At 36.4% G+C, this 20079-nt stretch overlaps 1 protein-coding gene across 8 annotated transcripts in view; it reads left to right on the top strand.

Annotated features, from left to right (window-relative positions):
- CEP112 (centrosomal protein 112) overlaps positions 1–20079 on the top strand; it is a gene marked incomplete at its 3' end in the record, with an annotated part of 475585 nt that overhangs the window by 70888 nt on the left and 384618 nt on the right. For 6 of the 8 annotated variants that reach the window (XM_079131569.1, XM_079131572.1, XM_079131571.1 and 3 more), the window contains 2 exons: positions 1996–2043; positions 2300–2377. The exons of the other annotated variants lie outside the window; for them this stretch is intronic. In XM_079131569.1, the coding sequence (XP_078987695.1) occupies positions 1996–2043; positions 2300–2377 (126 nt within the window). The remainder of the gene's footprint in view (positions 1–1995; positions 2044–2299; positions 2378–20079) is intronic. 8 annotated transcript variants of the gene reach the window in all.

Genomic DNA, 20079 nt, shown 5'->3' with positions numbered 1-20079 from the left:
CTCCTTTGGTGGGTCAGTATTTGATGATACTTATGTTCTTACTATCTCTGGGACCCTGAGTGTTCCCCTGTTGCTCTTCCTGTGGTATCACTTTGATTTGGCTCAAGATTTCATTCTGCTGGTCTGGGATCTTTTTGTGGACCACTTACATGTTAATACATGAATTAGTATTCCCTTTCTCTTCACTGTGTTGTAGGCATGGCTCATGGGCATTTTTATTTGGTTGCTCTGTTGGTCTGCTTGGGTCCTTAGAAGCTAGGGAGAGAAATTTAAATTTGAATGTTTGCCTTTACCTTATGGTATAGGCCCTCCACGTAAAAGAAAATCAGTTTGTATATTCCTTTTAATCTAGGTGCTAAAATATAGTTAGTTACTCTTCAGATCTTGTCTGTTGCTATTGAAACACTTCTCTGTTTTACTTAAGTTCTTTTTAAAAAGTTTATTGCCTCTATATTCTTCAATTAGCGGATTCTTTATTCATTTTACCCTTATTGGTAAACTGAATGGATTGTTTGTTTTACATGATGTTTTAAAATTATTTTTTAGTTGTCAATGGATTTTTATTTTATTTATTTTTATGCGGTGCTGAGAATTGAACCCAGTTCCTCACACATGTGAGGCAAGTGCTCTACGACTGAGCCACAACCCCAGCACCGTTTTACGTGATTTTTAACCATAATAAGTTATTGGGACAAACAAAGTAGTATTTCAGAGTCCAATAATATATACTTGAAAAAGTTTATCACTTATTCTCTCCTTGGTGTGACTCATGACCCTTGCCTAATTTGTGTTCTTCCACATTGTGTGTTAATCCATGCGTTAAATTGTGAGGTCATAATATGAAGAAACTAGACTTCTGTGATAATGATTTTTCATTTTCAGTTTATTTGTGAATTAAATAGTTGAGATAATAATCAGTGTAGCTGATTTACTATGAAGTATATTATTTCAATAATTTTTCCCTGAAAGGTACTATGCATTAGTTATTATGCTAGGTACTAGTGAAAGAAAATTTGAGAAGATGCCATTATTGTACTGATTCTGCCCAAAGGCAGATGTGGAGACATAGTGATAAACACTTAAAGTACTATAGAAGGACTGTGAGAGAGTGGACACAGGATACTTTCGGAACTGATAAGAGGATGGTACCAGATAGTCTGTTCCTTTCTCTCCTTCCTTCCTCTCTCACTAATGAACACTGTTGGGCACTGTGGTGGATGTTAGGGACAGAGTGGTGAAAAGGCAGTCCATACTGTTTTGGAGATGGATGCTTGATCATAAAAGGGGAAGCACATCTGGGATACTACTAAGACGGTAGGAACTAAGTTTCTTGGGGAAGATCATTTTTAATCAGTGAGTTAAATAAGTTAATCATGTGAAGACACGGGAGAAGAGTTTTAATTTTCAAAGACTGGGATGTGGGAGTGTAGTGCTTTTAACTTAAACCGAGTTGTTTAGTGTATTGGAATGTAGGGTATGTTGGGAGACAGATGAAGCTGAAGAGGTAGCTGTAAGGGAAGTCTCAAAAGAATTTTCATTGCTGTTATGGAGTGATGCTTAAGAATTCACATACCAGGTTTGTCTGGGAGTTAGGAGTCAAATTGAGATTTGAAGAATGAATAGATGCATGATCATAGCAGGTAGAGGGATGAACAGTGAAACTTACAAAGGCAGAAAGGGAGACCTATCACTTTCTGGTAATATAAATAATTTGGGATTTTAGGAGCATGGAATGTGAAGTGAAGAGTAATGGAAGATGAGACTGGCAGTTAGTGAGAGGATCTTGAATGTGCATTTATGCAGGCAAAGGAGTTTGTTTTATATTTTATTTGTTAGAGAACCACTAAAATGTCTTATATAATACTCATTCTAAAATTGAACTAAATACTTGTTTATTATAGAAAATGTTTTGACATAGCAGCTTAATTCTATATTTTATCAATATTTAAGACTTGAGAATTAATGAGACATTATTTTATTTTTTAAAACTTTCAGATAGAAAATCCCCGGTACCTGAGACAGAAGCCTCTCCCAGTTTCTCTGGTAGGTGAGAATTTCAGTGGACTTTTTTAGGGACAGATTTAAAAATAAATAAGTAAATCATTAATTTTTTAATGAAAATGATATAGTTCCACATTATGAAGCATAGTAATTTATAAAATTCTCTCATTTGGAAGTGAATAAATAACTTTTTTCTCTGATGTTTTGGTATAGCTTTCAGGCATTTTAGAAGTTTACTTTTGGGGTGAGGACAAACCAAGTCTGAAAAATTATTAAGTAACTCTTACTCATTCCACAGATGACTCCCACGTTCAGCCTGAGAAAATCCAGCAGTTTCCATGATGATCATTTTCTTTCTCGAATGCATGAGAAAGAGGTAGGATTGGGATATTTCATATGCACCTAACATAGCTTTAGGATTTTATATAATAGGAGCTTTCAGGTCCTAGATAGAATAATGATGCATGATAGGAAGAAGTCATCTTTGGTACAAATATAAACTCATGATGCAGGTTACACAGGGTTTGTCTTTCTATTTTTTTAATGCCCATCTCCCATCTGTGTGTCCCAGCTTCACTCCTTCTAGGCAGGGATTTGCTGAGGGACTCTCCTAACTTTCAAGTCCTGATTATCAGGGGGTCCTAGGAAATGGCAACTTTTAGAAGTAGTATCTTTGACTTCAATGAATCTCTCTACCGTCCTTTATCTTAATTTACTTGTTATATGTCTTGTTAGTCTCACTATTCTGTTTATTACTGTTCCTACTAGGTAAATTGATAGGCTAAATTAAGCTATGCTGTAGCTAATATATGATATAATATACTGTTTTGTGATGAGAATATTTGAGATTTACGCTCCGTGATTTTGCAATGTACAGTATTCAATTGTTAGCTATATTTCTCATCTGTGGAATAGATATAAAATAAAACTTATTCCTTCTATCTAAGTGAGACTTTGTACCTTTTGATTATAATCTCTTCCAGGCTCTGTTAACACCACTTCACTCTGCTTCTATGAGTTTTTTGTTTTAGAATCTACATAAAAGTAAACATGTAGTACTTGTTTTCTGTTTGAATTGTTTCACTTAGCATAATGTTCTCTGTTTCTATCCATGTTGTTGCAAATAACAGTTTCTTTTTTAAGGTGGATTAGTATTTCATTATGTGTACATACCACATTTTCTCTATTTCTCATTGATGGACACATAGGTTGAGTCCCAAACAGCTGCTGACTATAGTGTGGCAGTGAATATGGGTGTGCAAATATCTATTAATGTGCTGATCTTAAATCTTTCAGATAAATACCAGAAGTGGGCTGCTGGATTATACGACAATTTCATTTTGTTTTTTGGAAACTACACGGAGTTTTCCGTGAAGACTGTACCAATTTACATTCCCACCACCAATGTACAAGGATTCCCTTTTCCCTCAAAAACTTATCATTTGTCTTTTTGGTAATACCCATTCTAACAAGTATCAGGCGATAGCTTAGTTGTAGTTTTAATTTGCATCTCCTTAATGGCTAGTGATACCAAATTTTTTAAAATGTTTCTATTAGCCATTTGTGTGTTTCCCTTTGAGAAATGTCTACTTAGGTCCTTTGACCATTTTATAGTCTAAATCTTTATTTTTCTTTTGTAGAATTGTTTAAGTTCTTTACATATTTTGAATATTATTCTGCTGTCACATGTATATCTTGGAAAGAGTTTCTCCTATTATGTAGTTTATGTCTGTTAATTGTTTCCTTGGTTGTGCAGATGTAATACTATTTTAGTTTGACGTAGTCCTGTTTGTCTATTTTTGCTTCTGTTTCCTGCACTTTTGTGATCCCGTCTAAAGAAATCCTTGTTCCAGACCAATGTCATGAAGCGTTTTCCTTATTTCTCTTATAGTAGTTTTATAGCTTCAGATCTTATGCTGGTCTTTAATCTCTTTTAAGGCAGGAATGGTATTAATTGTTCTTTAAACATTAGGTATAATTTAGTGGTGAGGCCACAGGTTTTGAACTTCTTTGTTGAGAAACTTTATTAAAGAGTTAATCTCCTCACTTGTTATTGTTCATTTTTCTTTTTCTTCAAAATTTAGTTGTCCCCAATTCAGAAAGGAAAAATACATTTCAAAGTTTTTTAAATGTAAATACAACTCATGGCCCAAGATCAGAACAAAAATTCATTAAAGTCTCATTTTTTTTCACTAGGATATAAAAATTAACAGTCTATTAAAATGACAGCAGTATAATTCATTTTAAACAGTAGTTCTCACCCAGGGGTATTTTTTTCCTACAGCGGAGCTTTTGGAAATGTCTGGAGACATGTTTGATTGTTACACTGGGTGGGGGTAGGGGATTTACTACTGGCATCTATTGGTTGCAAGGTAAGGATGATATTAAGTATCCTACAATGTGCAAGGTAGGTTTTACAACAGTAACCTGGCCTAAAACGTTGATAGAACTGAAGTTAAGAAAATAGCTTATTTTGCAAGTGCACTTAAATTTGTGATTCATTAGCCAAGTTTATAAAATAATTTAGTTTTATTAATCTTTTTATTATTGGAAATTTTAAGCACTTGAAAAAAATAGTATAATGAATTCTGTGTACCTGTATTACACAGGATTAGTTATTATTAATAACAAGTTTTGTTTTATCTATATACTTTACTTTCCATTTCCTACACTGAATTGTTTTGAAACAGCTCCAAATATCTCATTATTTTATTATTAAATATTGTAGTATATATCCTAAAATATAAGGAGTCTTGTAAACGTTAGCATACCTTTTATTATACCTAGAGATGATAATGTTGATTTTTAAAAATTCAATTTCATTAAATATTTTTGGAATACAGTTTTATAACTGTAAAACTGAGAAGGAAAAGGCTTCTATCTCTGATTATCTTATTTTGTAACCTTTCATTTTTTTCATCTGCTTCAGGAAGTGAGCTCAACACAGTATAGATTGGGGTTTGTATACCCCAATACAACCAACAAACTTAATCCAGAATGTGTTGTAAATGTTTTTTGAAAAACAGCACAACCATTCACTTATGTATTATCTATGAATGCTTTTCAGCATAGCTACAGAGTTAAGTAGCCTTTTAGTTTTGATAAGAGATCACATGACCTATAAAACCTAAACAAACATATTTTCCGGCCTTTTACAGAGAAGTTAGCTAGCCCCTTATTTAGATGACTGTTTTAGATTTTTCAGTTGATTTAAGCTGTTATCAAACTAAATTGTGTGGAGTATATAAGATTACATTTTTCCCTATTTCTTTTTCTTAGGGAAAACTCAGAGAGCTATTTTGGAAAATTGGTTGTTTCCAGGTATGACCTACTGAGTACAGTAGGATTATATTTTGTGTCCTCCTTAATGTATAGGTAAAGGCATCAAGGACGGTGAGAGGTTAGGTATGTTTATAATAGGTGAGCTAATTTTGGCTCTGCCAGGGACTCAGTATTTATTTATTTATTTATTTTTTCTATTTGCATATTCATATATTTACATAGAGTAATGATGTTTGGTTCATTCTATTATTTTTTTCCTTCCCCCCCACCCCTCCCACCTCTCTTTTCCCTCTACACAGTCACTCCTTCCTCCATTCTTGTCCCCCTCCCAACCCCCATTAAGTGTCATCATCCCCTTATCAGTGAGATCATTCCTCTTTTGGATTTTTGAGATTAGCTTATCTCACTTAACATGATATTCTCCAATTTCATCCATTTGCCTGCAAATGCCATAATTTTATTATTCTTTATAGCTGAGTAATATTCCATTGTGTATATATGTATATATATATATATACATATATACACCACAGTTTCTTTATCCATTCATCAACTGAAGGGCATCTAGGTTGGTTCCATAGTCTGGCTATTGTGAACCGAGCTGCTATGAACATTGATGTAGCTGTATCACTGTAGTGTGTTTTGAGCATGAAGGGGTGCTGTATTTTATCAAATGCTTTTTCTGCATCTAATGCAATAATCATGTGATTCTTGACTTTAAGTCTGTTGATATGGTTAATGACATTTATTGATTTCCAGATGTTGAACCAACCTTGCATCCCTGGGATAAAACCCACTTGATTGTGATGCACTATCTTTTAAATATATTTTTGTATGCGATTTGCTAAAATTTTGTTGAGAATTTTTGCATCAATGTTCATTAAGGATATTGGTCTGAAATTTTCTTTCCTCGATGTGTCTCTGTCTGCTTGAGGTATCAGGGCGATATTGGCTTCATAGAATGAGTTTGGGAGGGTTCCCTCCTCTTCTATTTCATGAAATATTTTGAGGAGTATTGGAATGAGCTCTTCTAAAAAGTTTTTTAGAACTTGGCTGAGAACCCATCTGGTCCCGGACTTTTTATTTTGGTAGGCTTTTGATGACTTCTTCTATTTCATTTCTTGAAATTGACCTATTTAAATTGTGTATGTCTTCCTGGTTCAGTTTAGGTAATTCATATGTCTCTAGAAACCTGTTGATTTCTTTGAGATTTTCTGTTCTGTTGGAGTATAGATTTTCAAAATAGCTTCTAACTATGTTGTGTATTTCAGTCTTGTCTGTTGTGATATTTCCTTGTTCATTTTGAATTTTATTAATTGGAGTTTTCTCTTTCCTTCTCTTTGTAGTGTGGCTAAGGGTTTATCAATTTTGTTTATTTTTTCTAAGAACCAACTTTTTATTTTGTCAATTTTTTCGATTGTTTCTTTCGTTTTAATTTCATCAATTTCAGCTCTGATTTTATCTATTTCCTGTCTTCTACTACTTTTAATGTTGCTCTGTTCTTCTTTTTCTAGGTCTTTGAGCTGTAGTGTTAGGTTGTTTATTTGTTAATTTTTTCCTCTTTTATTGAATGCGCTCCATGAATAAATTTTCCTCTAAGTACTGCTTTCATAGTGTCCCAGAGATTTTGATATGATGTATCTTTTTAAAAATTTTTTTTAATTGTAAACAAATAGGATACATGTTGTTTCTGTTTGTACATGGAGTAACAGCATACCATTTGTGTAATCATACATTTACATAGGGTAATGATGTTTGAATCATTCTGTTATTTTTTCCTTCCCTCACCCCTCCCACCCCTCTTTTCCCACTGTATATTCCCTCCTTCCTCCATTCTTGCACCCCTCCCACCCCCCATTATGTGTCATCATCCGCTTATCAGTGAGATCATTTGTCCTTTGGATTTTTGAGATTGGCTTATCTCACTTAGCATGATGTTCTCCAATTTCATTCATTTACCTGCAAATGCCATAATTTTATTATTCTTTATAGCTGAGTAATATTCCATTGTATATATATACCACAGTTTCTTTATCCATTCTGATATGATGTATCTTTGTTCTTGTTCACCTCTAAGAATTTTTTAATTTCCCCCTGATGTCTTCTGTTGTCCATTCATCATTCAGTAGCATATTATTTAATCTCTACGTGTTGAAGTAGATTCTGTTTTGTATTTTGTCATTTATTTCTAATTTCAATCCATTATGATCTGATAGAATATAAGGTAATATCTCTTGTATTTGCTAACAGTAGCTTTGTGGCATAATCTTTTAGAGAAGGATCCATGTGCTGCTGAGAAGAAAGTGTATTCGCTCTTTGTTGGATGGTATATTCTATATATGTCCATTAAATCTAAATTATTGATTGTGTTATTGAGATCTATGGCTTCTTTGTTCAATTTTTGTTTGGAAGATCTGTCCAGTGGGGAGAGAGGTGTGTTAAAGACCCCTAGTATTATTGTGTTGTGGTCTATTTGATTCCTGGAATTGAGAAGGATTTGTTTGATGTACATGGATGAGCCACTCTTTGGGGCTTAGATATTTATGATTGTTATGTCTTGCTGATTTATGCTTCCCTTAAGCAGTATGAAATGTCCTTCTTTACCCTTCTGTCTAACTTTGGCTTGAAGTCCACATTATCTGATATGAGGATGGATACTCCAGCTTTTTTGCTGAGTCCATGTGCATGTTATGTTTTTTCCCATCCTTTCACCCTTAGTCTGTGGGTATCTTTTTCTATGAGATGAGTCTCTTGTAGGCAGCATATTGTTGGATCTTTCTTTTTAATCCAATCTGGGAGTCTATGTCTTTTGATTTGATGAGTTCAGGCCATTAACATTCAGGGTGATTATTGTGATATGATTTGTATTCCCAGTCATTTGACTCATTTTTGTTTTTTGACATGACTTGGTTTCTCTTTTATTTGGCTATTCCTTTAGGGTAGTTCCTCCCTTTGTTGATTTACATCATTGTTTTTCATCTCTTCCTCATGGAATATTTTGCTGAGAATGTTCTGTAGTGCCAACTCACTTTTTGTAAATTCCTTTAGCTTTTGTTTATCATGGAAGGATTTTATTTTGTCGTCAAATCTGAAGGTAAGTTTTGCTGGGTATAAGATTCTTGCTTGGCATCTGTTTTCTTTCAGAGTTTGAAAAATGTTGTTCCAGGCCCTTCTAGCTTTTAGGGTCTGGGTTGAAAAATCTATTGACATCCGTATTGGTTTCCCCCTGAATGTAATTTGATTCTTTTCTCTCGCAGCCTTTAAAATTCTGTCTTTATTTTGTATGTTAGGTATTTTCAGTGTGATGTGCCTCTGTGTGGATCTGTTGTAATTTTGTATATTTGTAGTCCTATAAGCCTCTTGTACCTGGTTTTCCATTTCATTCTTCAGATTTGGGAAATTTTCTGATATTATGTCATTGAATAGATTGATCATTCCTTTGGTTTATTTCTCTAAGCCTTCGTCAATTCCAATAATTCTTAAATTTGGCCTTTTCATGATATCCCATAATTCTTGTAGATTCTGTTCATGATTTCTTACCATCTTCTCTGTTTAGTCAATTTTGTTTTCAGGATTAAATATTTTGTCTTCAATGTCTGAGGTTCTGTCTTCCAGGAGTTCTATCCTATTGGTTATGCTTTCTATGGAGTTTTTAACTTGGTTTATTGTTTCCTTCATTTCAAGGATTTGTGTTTGTTTTTTGTTTTTTTTCAGTATCTCTAATTTTTTATTGAAATGATCTTTTGCTTCCCGCATTTGCTCTTTTAACTGTTGGTTGGTGCGATCATTCAAAGCCTGCATTTTCTTTTTCATCTCATTGTTTGCTTCTCTCATTATTTTAATTATGTACATTCTGAACTCCCTTTCTGACTTTTCTTCTGCTGTGCTGTCATTGGATTTTATTGCTGTAGCATCTAGGTTTGTTTGGGACATTTTCTCCCCTTGTTTTCCCATATTGCTCAGCTATCTTCTCTGCTAGTAGTGGAACTCTGAGATATCACAGATTTCCTCTCTTGACTTATAGTGTCACTGTAGATTTTCTATAATTCACTTCCTAGCCTTCAGTAGCCTGAAGTTTTGGAGGAAGTTGATAATGCGGTGCTCCACAAGGAAGTGCCCCTCTAGGGATGGTGGCCTTCAGGTGGGGTATATTCCCTGTTAGTGGGCAGAGGTGCCTCCACTTGTTGACTGATGGTCAGCCAAAAGGAGACTAGACTGTGGGCTGGGGCACAGCTGATCTGGGTCTGTGTCTCTGGTTCTACCACCCTGGTGGGAAAGCCTCACACAGTGGGGACAACTCACCCGGCGGGGAAGTCTCGCTGGGCAGCTCTCCTTGGAAAAGTTCCCTGCGGTCCGGAACTACTGCCTGGGCCAGGGAGCCTAGCCCTGCACGGGAGTCTCTCTCTCTCGGCAGCCCTCTTCCAAGAAGCTGTCTGTGGTCTGCCTGTGGTCTGGTCCTGCCTCCTGGGCTGGGGACCCTCGCTCTGCGTGGAAGTCTTTTGCTAGGCGGCCCTTCTTGGAGAAGTTGCCTGCAGTCCGGACCTGCCACCTGGGCCAGGGAGCCTCGCTCTGTGTGGAAGTCTCTTGCTAGGTGGCCCTCCTCTGCGACCCTCCCGGCTATCCAAGCTCACAGCTCCATCGCTCCATCGGGGGAGTTTCGCTGGGCAACTCTTCTCCACAAAGTTCCCTGAGTTCCAGGACTACCGCCCGGGCCAGGAAGCCTTGCCCAGTGGGAGAGACTCACCCAGCCACTCTGCTTTGGTCCCGAGTCTCTCAATACCTCCTCTTCTTGAATCTTGAGTTCTGGAGTGACATGAAATGCAGTCACCCTCTCGTCCGCCATCTTAAAAACTAATTTGCATTTCTTTAATTGCTAGAGAGTTGAACATATTTTCATGTATTTGTTGACCATTTATATTTCTTCTGTGTAATGTCTGTTCAGTTCTTTTGCCCATTTATTGTTTGGGTTATTTGTTTTGTTGGCGTTAAGTTGTGTTCTTCATATATCCTGGAAATTAATGCTCTATCTGAGAGGCAGGTGACAAAGATTTTCTCCCATTCTGCAGGCTTCTATGATTTTCTTTCCATTGCTTTGAAGAAGCTTTTTAGTTTGATGCCATCAAATTTATTGGTTCTTGATTTTACTTCTTGTGCTTTAGGTGTCTCGTTGAGGAATTTGGTTTCTAAGCCTACATCATGAAGATTTGGGCCTACTTATATTTATTTATTTTTTATTTTTTATTTTTTTTTTGTGGTGCTGGGGATTGAACACAGAGCCTTGTCCTTGCAAGGCAAGCACTCTACCAACTGAGCTATCTCCCCAACCCTGGGTCTACTTTTTGCTCTAGTAGATGCAGGTTTTCCGGTCCAATAACTTTGATTGATTCCCAGATATTTTGAGCCACTTTTGGTTGAGTTTTTGTGCAGGGTGAGAGATAGGGGTTAAATTTTATTCTACTATATATGTATTTCCATTTTTCCAAGCAACATTTGTTGAAGCGGCTACCTTCTCTCCAACGTATGTTTATGGTGCCTTTACCTCTGATGAGATAACTGTATTTATGTGGGTTTGTCTGTGTGTTCTATTCAGTTCCATTGGTCTTCATGCATGTTTTAGTGCGAAGACCATGCTATTTTTGTGACTGCAGCTCTGGTATAGTTCTGATATTGTGATGCGTTGGGCTTACCTTTTCTCAGTGAGGATTGCTTTGACTCTTCTGAGCCTCTTATTATTCTGAATGAATTTTATGACTACTTTTTCTGTTTCTATGAAGAATATCATTGGAATTACAATAGGAATCGCATTAAATCCGTACAGTGCTTTTTGTTGTTTAGACATTTTAATAATATTATTCATGCCTATCCAAGAACATGGGAAATCTTTCATCTTCTAAGGTCTTGTTTTGTTCCATAGTTTTCATTGTAGAGGTCCTTCACCTCTTTAGATTGATTCCCAGATATTTTACTGTTGTTGAAGCTATTGTGAATGGGATTGTTTTCCTACTTTTTCTTTCAGCTGATTCATCATTGGTATATCGGAATGCAATTGATTTATGGGTGTTAATTTTATATCCTGCTACTTTGCTGAATTCAATTATGAGATCTAGAAGTTTTCTGGTAGAATTTTTTGAGTCTTTTAAATATAGGATCATGTTGTTGGCAAATAGGGATAGTTTGAGTTTGCTTTCCATTTGTATCTCTTTAATTTCTTTCTTTTGTCTAATTGTTCTGGCTAGGGTTTCAACAATAATATTGAATAGAAGTGGTGAAAGAGGGCATCCCTGTCATGTTCCAGTTTTTAGGGAGAATGCTTTCAGTTTTCCTCTATTTAGAGTAATGTGGCTTGAGATTTAACTTATATAGCTTTTATAATGTTGAGGTATGTTCCTACTAACCCTCGTTTTTCTAGTGTATTGAACATGAATGAATGTTGTACTTTCTCAAACACATTTTCTGCATCTATTGAGGTAATCATGTAATTCTTGTCTTTATGATGTGGTGAATTATTTTTATGGTTTTCTAGATGTTGAACCAACCTTGCATTCCGAGAATGAAGCTTACTTGATCATGGTGCACTATCTTTTTAATGGGTTTTTGTGTATGATTTGCCATTATGTTATTAAAAGTTTTTATGTATGTTCCTCAGGAATAATGGTATGATGTTTGCTTTTCTTGATGTCTGATTTTGGTACTACGGTGATTCTTTATAGAATGAAATTGGGAGGGTTCCCTTCATTTCTCTTTCGTGGAATAATTGAGGAGGATTGGTTTTAGTTCTTCTTTGAAGGTCTAATAGAATTTGTCTGAGATCCATGTAGTCCTGGCTTTTCTTTGTTGGTATACTTTTGATGGCATCTTCAGTTTAATTGCTTGAAATTGATGTATTTCTGTTTTCGTTGTCCTCCTGATTCAATTTGGGTAGGTAATATATCTCTAGAAATTTGTCGGTATTTTCAAGGCTTTTTTTTTTTTTTAAACTGGAGTGTAAATATTCAAAGTAGTTTCTGATAATCATCTGTATTTCAGTGGTGTTCATGGTGAAATTCCCTTTTTTTTATCAAAAATTTTAGAAATTTGAATTTTTTTCTCTATCTTGGCTAGCATGGCTAAAGGTTTATTAATTTTATTTATTTTGTCAAAGAACCTACGTTTTGTTTCATTTATTTTTTTTTGAAAAATTTTTTGTTTTATTTCAATTGCATTGATTTTGGCTCTGATTTTAATTATTTCCTATCTTCTATTCCTTCTGGTGTTTTTCTTCCTCTTTTTTAGGGCCTTACAATGTAATGTTAGGTTATTTGTTGACTTTCTATTTTCTTTAATGAATGATCTCAGCGCTGTGAACTTTCCTCTTAGAACCACTTTCATAGTGTCCCAGAGATTTTGTTATGTTGTGTCACTATTCTCATATACCTCTAAGTATTTTTAATTTCACCCCTGATTTCTTCTAGTATCCATTGATCATACAATAATGTATTATTTAGTTTGTAGCTGTTAGAGTAGCTCTATTTTTATTATATTGTTAATTTCTGATTTCGTTCCATTATGGTTTGATAGAATAGAAGGTATTCTGTTTTTTTTCCTCTTTGCTAACAGAGTTGCTTTGTGGCCTATGATGTGGTTGGTCTATTTTAGAAAAATGATCTGTGTGCTGCTGAGAAAAATGTTTATTCAGTCATTGATGGATGAAATATTCTGTACACATTTATTAAGTGTATAAATTATTAATTGTGTTTTGTAGTTTTATAACTTCTTTATTGCATTTTTATTTGAAGGATGTATCCAGTGATGAGAGTTGTGAAAGTCATTATTATTGTGTTGTGGTCAATTGATTCTTTTTATTTTAAATTTTAATTTATTATTATTGTAAATAAATGGGATACATGTTGTTTCTGTTTGTACATGGAGTAACAGCATACCATTTGCGAAATCATACATTTACATAGGGTAATTATGTTTGATTCATTCTGTTGTTTTTTCCTTCCCCCCACCCCTCTTTTACCTCTGTACAGTCCCTCCTTCCTCCAATCTTGCCTCCTTCCCACCCCCATTATGTGTCATCATCCACTTATCAGCGAGATCATTTGTCCTTTGGTTTTTTGAGATTGGCTTATCTCACTTAGCATGATATTCTCCAGTTTCATCCATTTGCCTGCAAATGCCATAATTTTATTATTCTTTTTGATGGAGTAATATTCCATTGCACATATACCACAGTTTCTTTATCCATTCATCAATTGAAGGGCATCTAGGTTGGTTCCACAATCTGGCTATTGTGAATTGAGCAGCTATGAACATTGATGTGGCTGTATCTCTGTAATATGCTGATTTTAAGTCCTTTGGGTATAGGCCGAGGAGTGGGATAGCTGGGTCAAATGGTGGTTCCGTTCCAAGTTTTCGAAGGAATCTCCACACTGCTTTCCAGAGCAGCTGCACTAGTTTGCATCCCCACCAGCAATGTATGAGTGTACCTTTTCCCCCACATCCTGTCCAACTCCTATTGTTGCTTGTATTGAAAATTGCGATTCTAATTGGGGTGAGATGGAATCTTAATGTAGTTTTGATTTGCATTTCTCTTATTACTAAAGATGGTGCCATTTTTTCATATGTTTATTGATTGTTTGTAGATGTTCTGTGAAGTGTCTTTTCATATCCTTAGCCCATTTGTCGACTGAGTTATTTGTATTCTTGGTGTAGAGTTTTTTGAGTTCTTCATATATTCTGAAAATTATTTCTGTATCTGAAGTATGAATGGCAAAGATATTCTCCCACTCTGTAGGCTCTCTTCACATGGCTGATGGTTTCCTTTGCTGAGAGAAAGCTTTTTAGTTTGAATCTATCCCAGTTGTTGATTCTTGATTTTATTTCTTGTGCAATGGGAGTCCTGTTAAGGAAATCTGATCTTAAGCCAACATGTTGATGATTTGGACCTACTTTTTCTTCTATAAGATGTAGGGTCTCAGGTGTGATTCCAAGGTCCTTGAGCCATTTTGAGTTGATTTTTTGTGCAGGGTGAGAGATAGGGGTTTAGTTCCATTCTGTTGCATATGGATTTCCCGTTTCCCCAGCACTGTTTGTTGAAGAGGCTATCTTTTCTCCATTGCATATATTTGGCACCTTAGTCTAGTATGAGAAAATTGTACTTTTTTGGGTTTGTGTCCACGTCCGTTATTCTGTACCATTGATCTACCTATTTTGGTACCAATACCATGCTGTTTTTGTTACTATTGCTTTGTAGTATAGTTGGAGTTCTGGTATTGTGATACCCCCTGCCTCACTCTTGCTGCTAAGGATTGCTTTAGCTCTTCGGGGTTTCTTATTCTTCCAGATGAATTTCATGATTGCTTGCTCTATTTCTGTAATGTATATCATTGGGATTTTAATTGGAATTGCATTGAATCTGTGTAGGACTTTTGGTAGTATGGCCATTTTGACAATATTAATTCTGCCTGTAGAACATGGGAGATCTTTCCATCTTCTAAGGTCTTCCTCAATTTCTTTCTTCAATGTTTTGTAGTTTTCATTCTAGAGATCTTTTACCTCTTTTGTTAGATTGATGCCCAAGTATTTTATTTTTTTTGAGGCTATTGCAAATGGAGTTGTTTTCCTCATTCCCCTTTTAGTTGTTTCGTCACTTGCATATAAAAATGCTTTAGATTTATGCATGTTGATTTTATAGCCTGCTATTTTGCTGAATTCATTGATGAGATCTAGAAGTTTTTCTGGAGGAGTTTTTTGGATCCTCTAAATACAGAATCATGTCATCAGCAAATAGTGACAGCTTAAGTTCCTCTTTTCCTATTGGTATCCCTTTATTTTCTTTAGTCTGCCTAATTGCTCTGGCTAGAGTTTCGAGGACAATGTTGAATAGAAGTGGTGAAAGAGGACATCCCTGTCTTGTTCCCTTTTTTAAAGGGAGTGGTTTTAGTTTTTCTCCATTAGGAATGATGTTGGCCAGGGGATTAGCATAAATAGCCTCCTTTACAATGTGCAGGTATGTTCCTACTATGCCCATTTTTTCTAGTGTTTTGAGCATGAAGGGGTGTTGTATTTTGTCAAACACTTTTTCTGCGTCAATTGAAATAACCATATGATTCTTATCCTTAAGTCTATTGACATGATGGATTACGTTTATTCATTTACAGATGTTAAACCATCCTTGCATTCCAGGGATGAACCCCAGTTGATCGTGGTGCACAATTTTCTTAATATGTTTTTGGATACGGTTTGCCAATATTTTGTTAAGGATCTTTGCATCTATATTCATCAAGGATATTGGTCTAAAATTTTCTCTCCTTGATGTGTCTTTTCCTGGTTTGGGTATGAGAGTGATATTAGCTTCATAGAATGAATTCGGTAGGGTACCCTCCTTTTCTATTTCCTGGAATACTTTGAGAAGTATTGGAATTAGATCTCCTTTGAAGGTCTTGTAGAACTCGGCTGAGAATCTGTCTGGTCCTGGGTTTTTCTTAGATGGTAGGTTTTTAATGGCTTCTTCCATTTCATTGCTTGATATTGATCTGTTTAAATCGTGTATGTCCTTCTGGTTCAGTTTGGGAGGAGCATATGTCTCTAGAAATTTGTCAATGTCTTCAGTAGTTTGTATTTTGTTGGAATACAGATTTTCAAAGTAGCTTCTCATTATGTTATGTATCTCAGTGGTGTCTGTCGTGATATTTCCTTTTGCATCATGTATTTTAATAATTTGAGTCTTCTCTCTCCTTCTCTTTGTTAGTGTGGCTAAGGATTTGTCTATTTTGTTTACTTTCTCAAAGAACCAACTTTTTGTTTTGTCAATTTTTTGAATTGTTTCTTTTGTTTCAATTTCATTGATTTTAGCTCTGATTTTAATTATTTCCTGTCTTCTACTACTTTTGCTCTTATTCTGTTTTTCTTTTTCTAGGGCTTTGAGTTGTAATGTTAGGTCATTTAGTTGTTGACTTTTCATTCTTTTCTGGAATGCTTCAATAGCATATTATTTAATCTCCAGGTGTTGGAGTAATTTCTGTTTTTTATTTTGTCATTGATTTCTACTCTCAGTCCATTATGATCTGATAGAACACAAGGCAGTATCTCTATTTTTTTGCATTTCCTAAGGGCTGCTTTGTGGCATAACATATGATCTGTTTTCAAGAAGGTTCCATGTGCTGCTGAGAAGAAAGTGAATCCACTTGTTGATGGATGGAATATTCTATATATGTCTATTAAGTCTAGGTTATTGATTGTGTTATTGAGTTCTATGGTTTCTTTGTTTGGTTTTTGTTTGGAAGATCTATGTAGTGTTTACAGCATTGTGTTAAAGTCACCTAGAATTATTGTGTTGTGGTCTATGTGATTCTTGACATTGAGAAGGATTTGTTTGATGTACAGGGATGCACCATTGTTTGGGGCATAAATATTTAGTATCATTATGTCTTCCTGATTTATGGTTCCCTTAAGCAGTATGAAATATTCTTCTTTATCCCTTCTGACTAACTTTGGCTGGAAGTCTTCTTTATCTGATATAAGGATGGAAACCCCCGCTTTTTTACTAAGTCCATGTGTGTGGTAGGTTTTTTCCCATCCTTTCACCTTTAGTCTGTGGATGTCTTTTTCTATGAGACGAGTATCTTGCAGGCAGCATATTGTTGGGTCTTTCTTTTTAATCCATTCTGCCAGTCTGTGTCTTTTGATTGATGAGTTTAGGCCATTAACGTTCAGGGTTGTTATTGAGATATGATTTGTATTCCCAGTCATTTGGCTTATTTTTGGTTTTTAAGTTGGCTTGGTTTCTCCTTTGAGTGGTTTTTCTCTAAGGTAGTTCCTCCCTTTGCTGATTTCCATTGTTGTTTTTCATTTCCTCCTCATGGAATATTTTGTGGAGAACATTGGGTAGTGCAGGCTTTCTATTTGAAATTCTTTTAACTTTTGTTCATTATGGAAGGATTTTATTTCATCTTCAAATCTGAAGGTTAGTTTTGCTGGGTATAGGATTCTTGGTTGGCAACCATGTTCTTTCAGAGCTTGAAATGTGTTGGTCCAGGCCCTTCTAGCTTTTAGTCTGGGTTGAGAAGTCTGCTGCTATCCGTATTGGTCTCCCCCTATATGTAATCTGATTGCTTTTCTCTCGCGGCCTTCAAAATCATATCTTTATTTTGAATGTTAGGCATTTTCATTATAATGTGCCTTGGTGTGGATCTGTTGTGATTTTGTGCATTTGGTGTTCTATAAGCCTCTTGTATTTGATTTTCCATTTCATTCTTCAGGTCTGGGAAATTTTCTGATATTATTTTATTGAATAGGTTGTTCATTCCTTTGGTTTGTATCTCTGTGCCTTCCTCAATCCCAGTAATTCTTAAATTTGCTGTTTTCATGATGTCCCATAATTCTTTGATATTCTGTTCATGATTTCTTACCATCTTCTCTGTTTGGGCGACTTTATTTTCAAGATTAAATATTTTGTCTTCATTGTCTGAGGTTCTGTCTTCCAAGTGATGTAGTCATTGGTGATGCTTTATATTGAGTTTTTTATTTGGTTTGTTTTTTCCTTCATTTCAAGGATTTCCGTTTCGTTTTTTTTTGAGAATCTGTATCTCTTTGTTGAAATGATCTTTTGCTTCCTGCCGGTGCTCTTTCAGCTTATTGGTATTATCATTCATTGCCTGCATTTGCTCTCTTATCTCATCCTTTGCTTCACGAATCATCTTAATCATGTATAATCTGAAGTCCTTTTCTGACATTTCTTCTAACATACTGTCATTGGATTCTGTTACTATAGAATCTAGATTTGTTTGGATCATTTTCTTCCCTTGTTTTTTCATGTTGTTCTTGTATCTTCCCCTCGAGCAGTGCATATCTGGGGTATTGCAGGTTTCCCCCTACAGGTTTATAGTGGCCCTATAGGTTTCCAAAACCCTTTCTTTAAGGGGAGATGAATATTAGCAATGCCCAATACAGACACTATGTAATCCTAGACCAAATAGCTCCTATGAGGATAATAACAAAATTGTCGTAATAAACAGAATAAGTTCAAATATTATCTTCAGTAAAACAAACAGACTTGCAATAAGGTCTTCAGTTTCTAATGGAGGTCAAAGAGGATGCAGAGGGATGTAGAATGTGGCTGTTAATGGGATAAGAAAAGAATATAAAGAAGTTCTTGATAATAGAAAGGGTGAGAGTGTAATTAGAAGAAATTGGATGTTAGCATGCAAAAAGGGAGAAAGAGACTCTGGTGGAACAGGTAAACAAAAGGAAAAGAAAGGAAGAAATGTAAAGAAATAAAAACTTAAGTATTTTTTTTTAAAGGAGAAAAAAGAAAATCTACCGTATAACAGTCACATAGTAATGAAACCTCCCAGTCTTCAGTAGCCTGATGCTTGAGAGGTACCTGACAATGAGCTTCAAGCCTCCAGCAGGCGTCTCAAGATGGGATTTGCCCCACCCAAAGATGGGAGCTACAGATGGCTGCTCTGGCTTCGAAATATGTTGGCAAATGGGAGCTACAGCTCAGGTTGTGGCTGTAGTCAGCTGGAGGTCCTGGAGGCAGAATGCGGTTGGTCAGGCAGGGGTCCTGGAGGTCACGTGTGTTTGGTGTGGTTGTGGGATCCTGGAGGCCGGGTGCAGTCGGTCTTGGGTCCCGGTGATAGGGTGTAGTCAGTTGGTCTGGGGGTCCTGGCAGCAGGGAGCAGTCAGTCGATGTGAGGGCCCCAGAGGCAGGGAGTGATCAGTCCGGCTGAGGGATCCTGGATACAGGGCTCAGTCAGTCCGGCCAGGGGTCCTACAGGCCCTGACTGTTGTGTCAAAATGGCGGCAAGTCACGTGTAATCAAACATGCAGGTACTGTAACAGTGAACTTCCAGGCAACAGCAGACAGCTAGTGCTCCACTGGCGGTCCGTGATAAGTTTGCTGACTGTTGTTGGATGATCGGGAGGTGAACCTTGTGCTTTGGGTGATGGATAGGTGTAAGGCAGGCGATGGACCGGCGAGACGCAGGCAAATGGCGGATGATAGACGCCTGACAGTGAGCAATCTGCACTCAAAATAGGCGTCAATATGCTGGCAGACTGCAGGTGATCACAGCAGACAAATGGGGTAAACACCAGGGGATCTATAAGCAGCAAAAACTGCCTCACCAAGAAACAGATATCCTCTGCTTGAAACCGGAGTTATGGAGCGACAAGGAACACAGCCTCCCTCTAGTCAGCCATCTTGGATCTCTGTCAATTGATTCTTGAAATTGAGAAGGGTTCGTTTGATGTGTGTAGATGCTGCATTGTTTGGGGCATAAATATTTATCATTATTTACCATCATTGTGTCTTGTTGATGTATAAGCATGTGAAAAGGCTTTCTTTGTCCCTTATTGTCGCTGGCTCTTTGCGGTACCAAATCCGCGGATATTTGTCACTGCCTGCAGCAACAATTTGCACGGGTCTTATGGTTGGTGGACTGGAAACTGAGCTACTTCTACCTTTCTCTTTAGTGCGCTGCTTTCTTACTTGTTTGTTTATAGAGGATAGAGGAAATGATGTTTACTTGCTTTGAGAGGAGAGAGAGAGAGACTTTGCTTATTAGAGAGAAAGAGAGACTTTGCTTAAGAGAGAGACTTTGAGAGAAGGACAGTCTTTGCTTAGAGCTTAGAGGAAGAGAGACTTGCTACGCCTTACTTAAGGTCTGCTGCTTCTTACTGGTGCGTCCTGCATCCTGTGAACTAAGGGTGCGTCTACCTAAGGTGCTTTAGTGATGCGTCTCAGTTCTCTCAGTTCTCCGCTCTGTGATCTGCCTTCTGCCGCTTTCTGCCAGCTGCTGTTTCTAT

The sequence above is a fragment of the Sciurus vulgaris genome (genome assembly GCF_902686455.1).
Source record: "Sciurus vulgaris genome assembly, chromosome: 3".
Classification (NCBI taxonomy): domain Eukaryota; kingdom Metazoa; phylum Chordata; class Mammalia; order Rodentia; family Sciuridae; genus Sciurus; species Sciurus vulgaris.
Note: the sequence above shows the minus strand (reverse complement) of the source record. Positions and strands in the feature narration are given on the sequence as shown.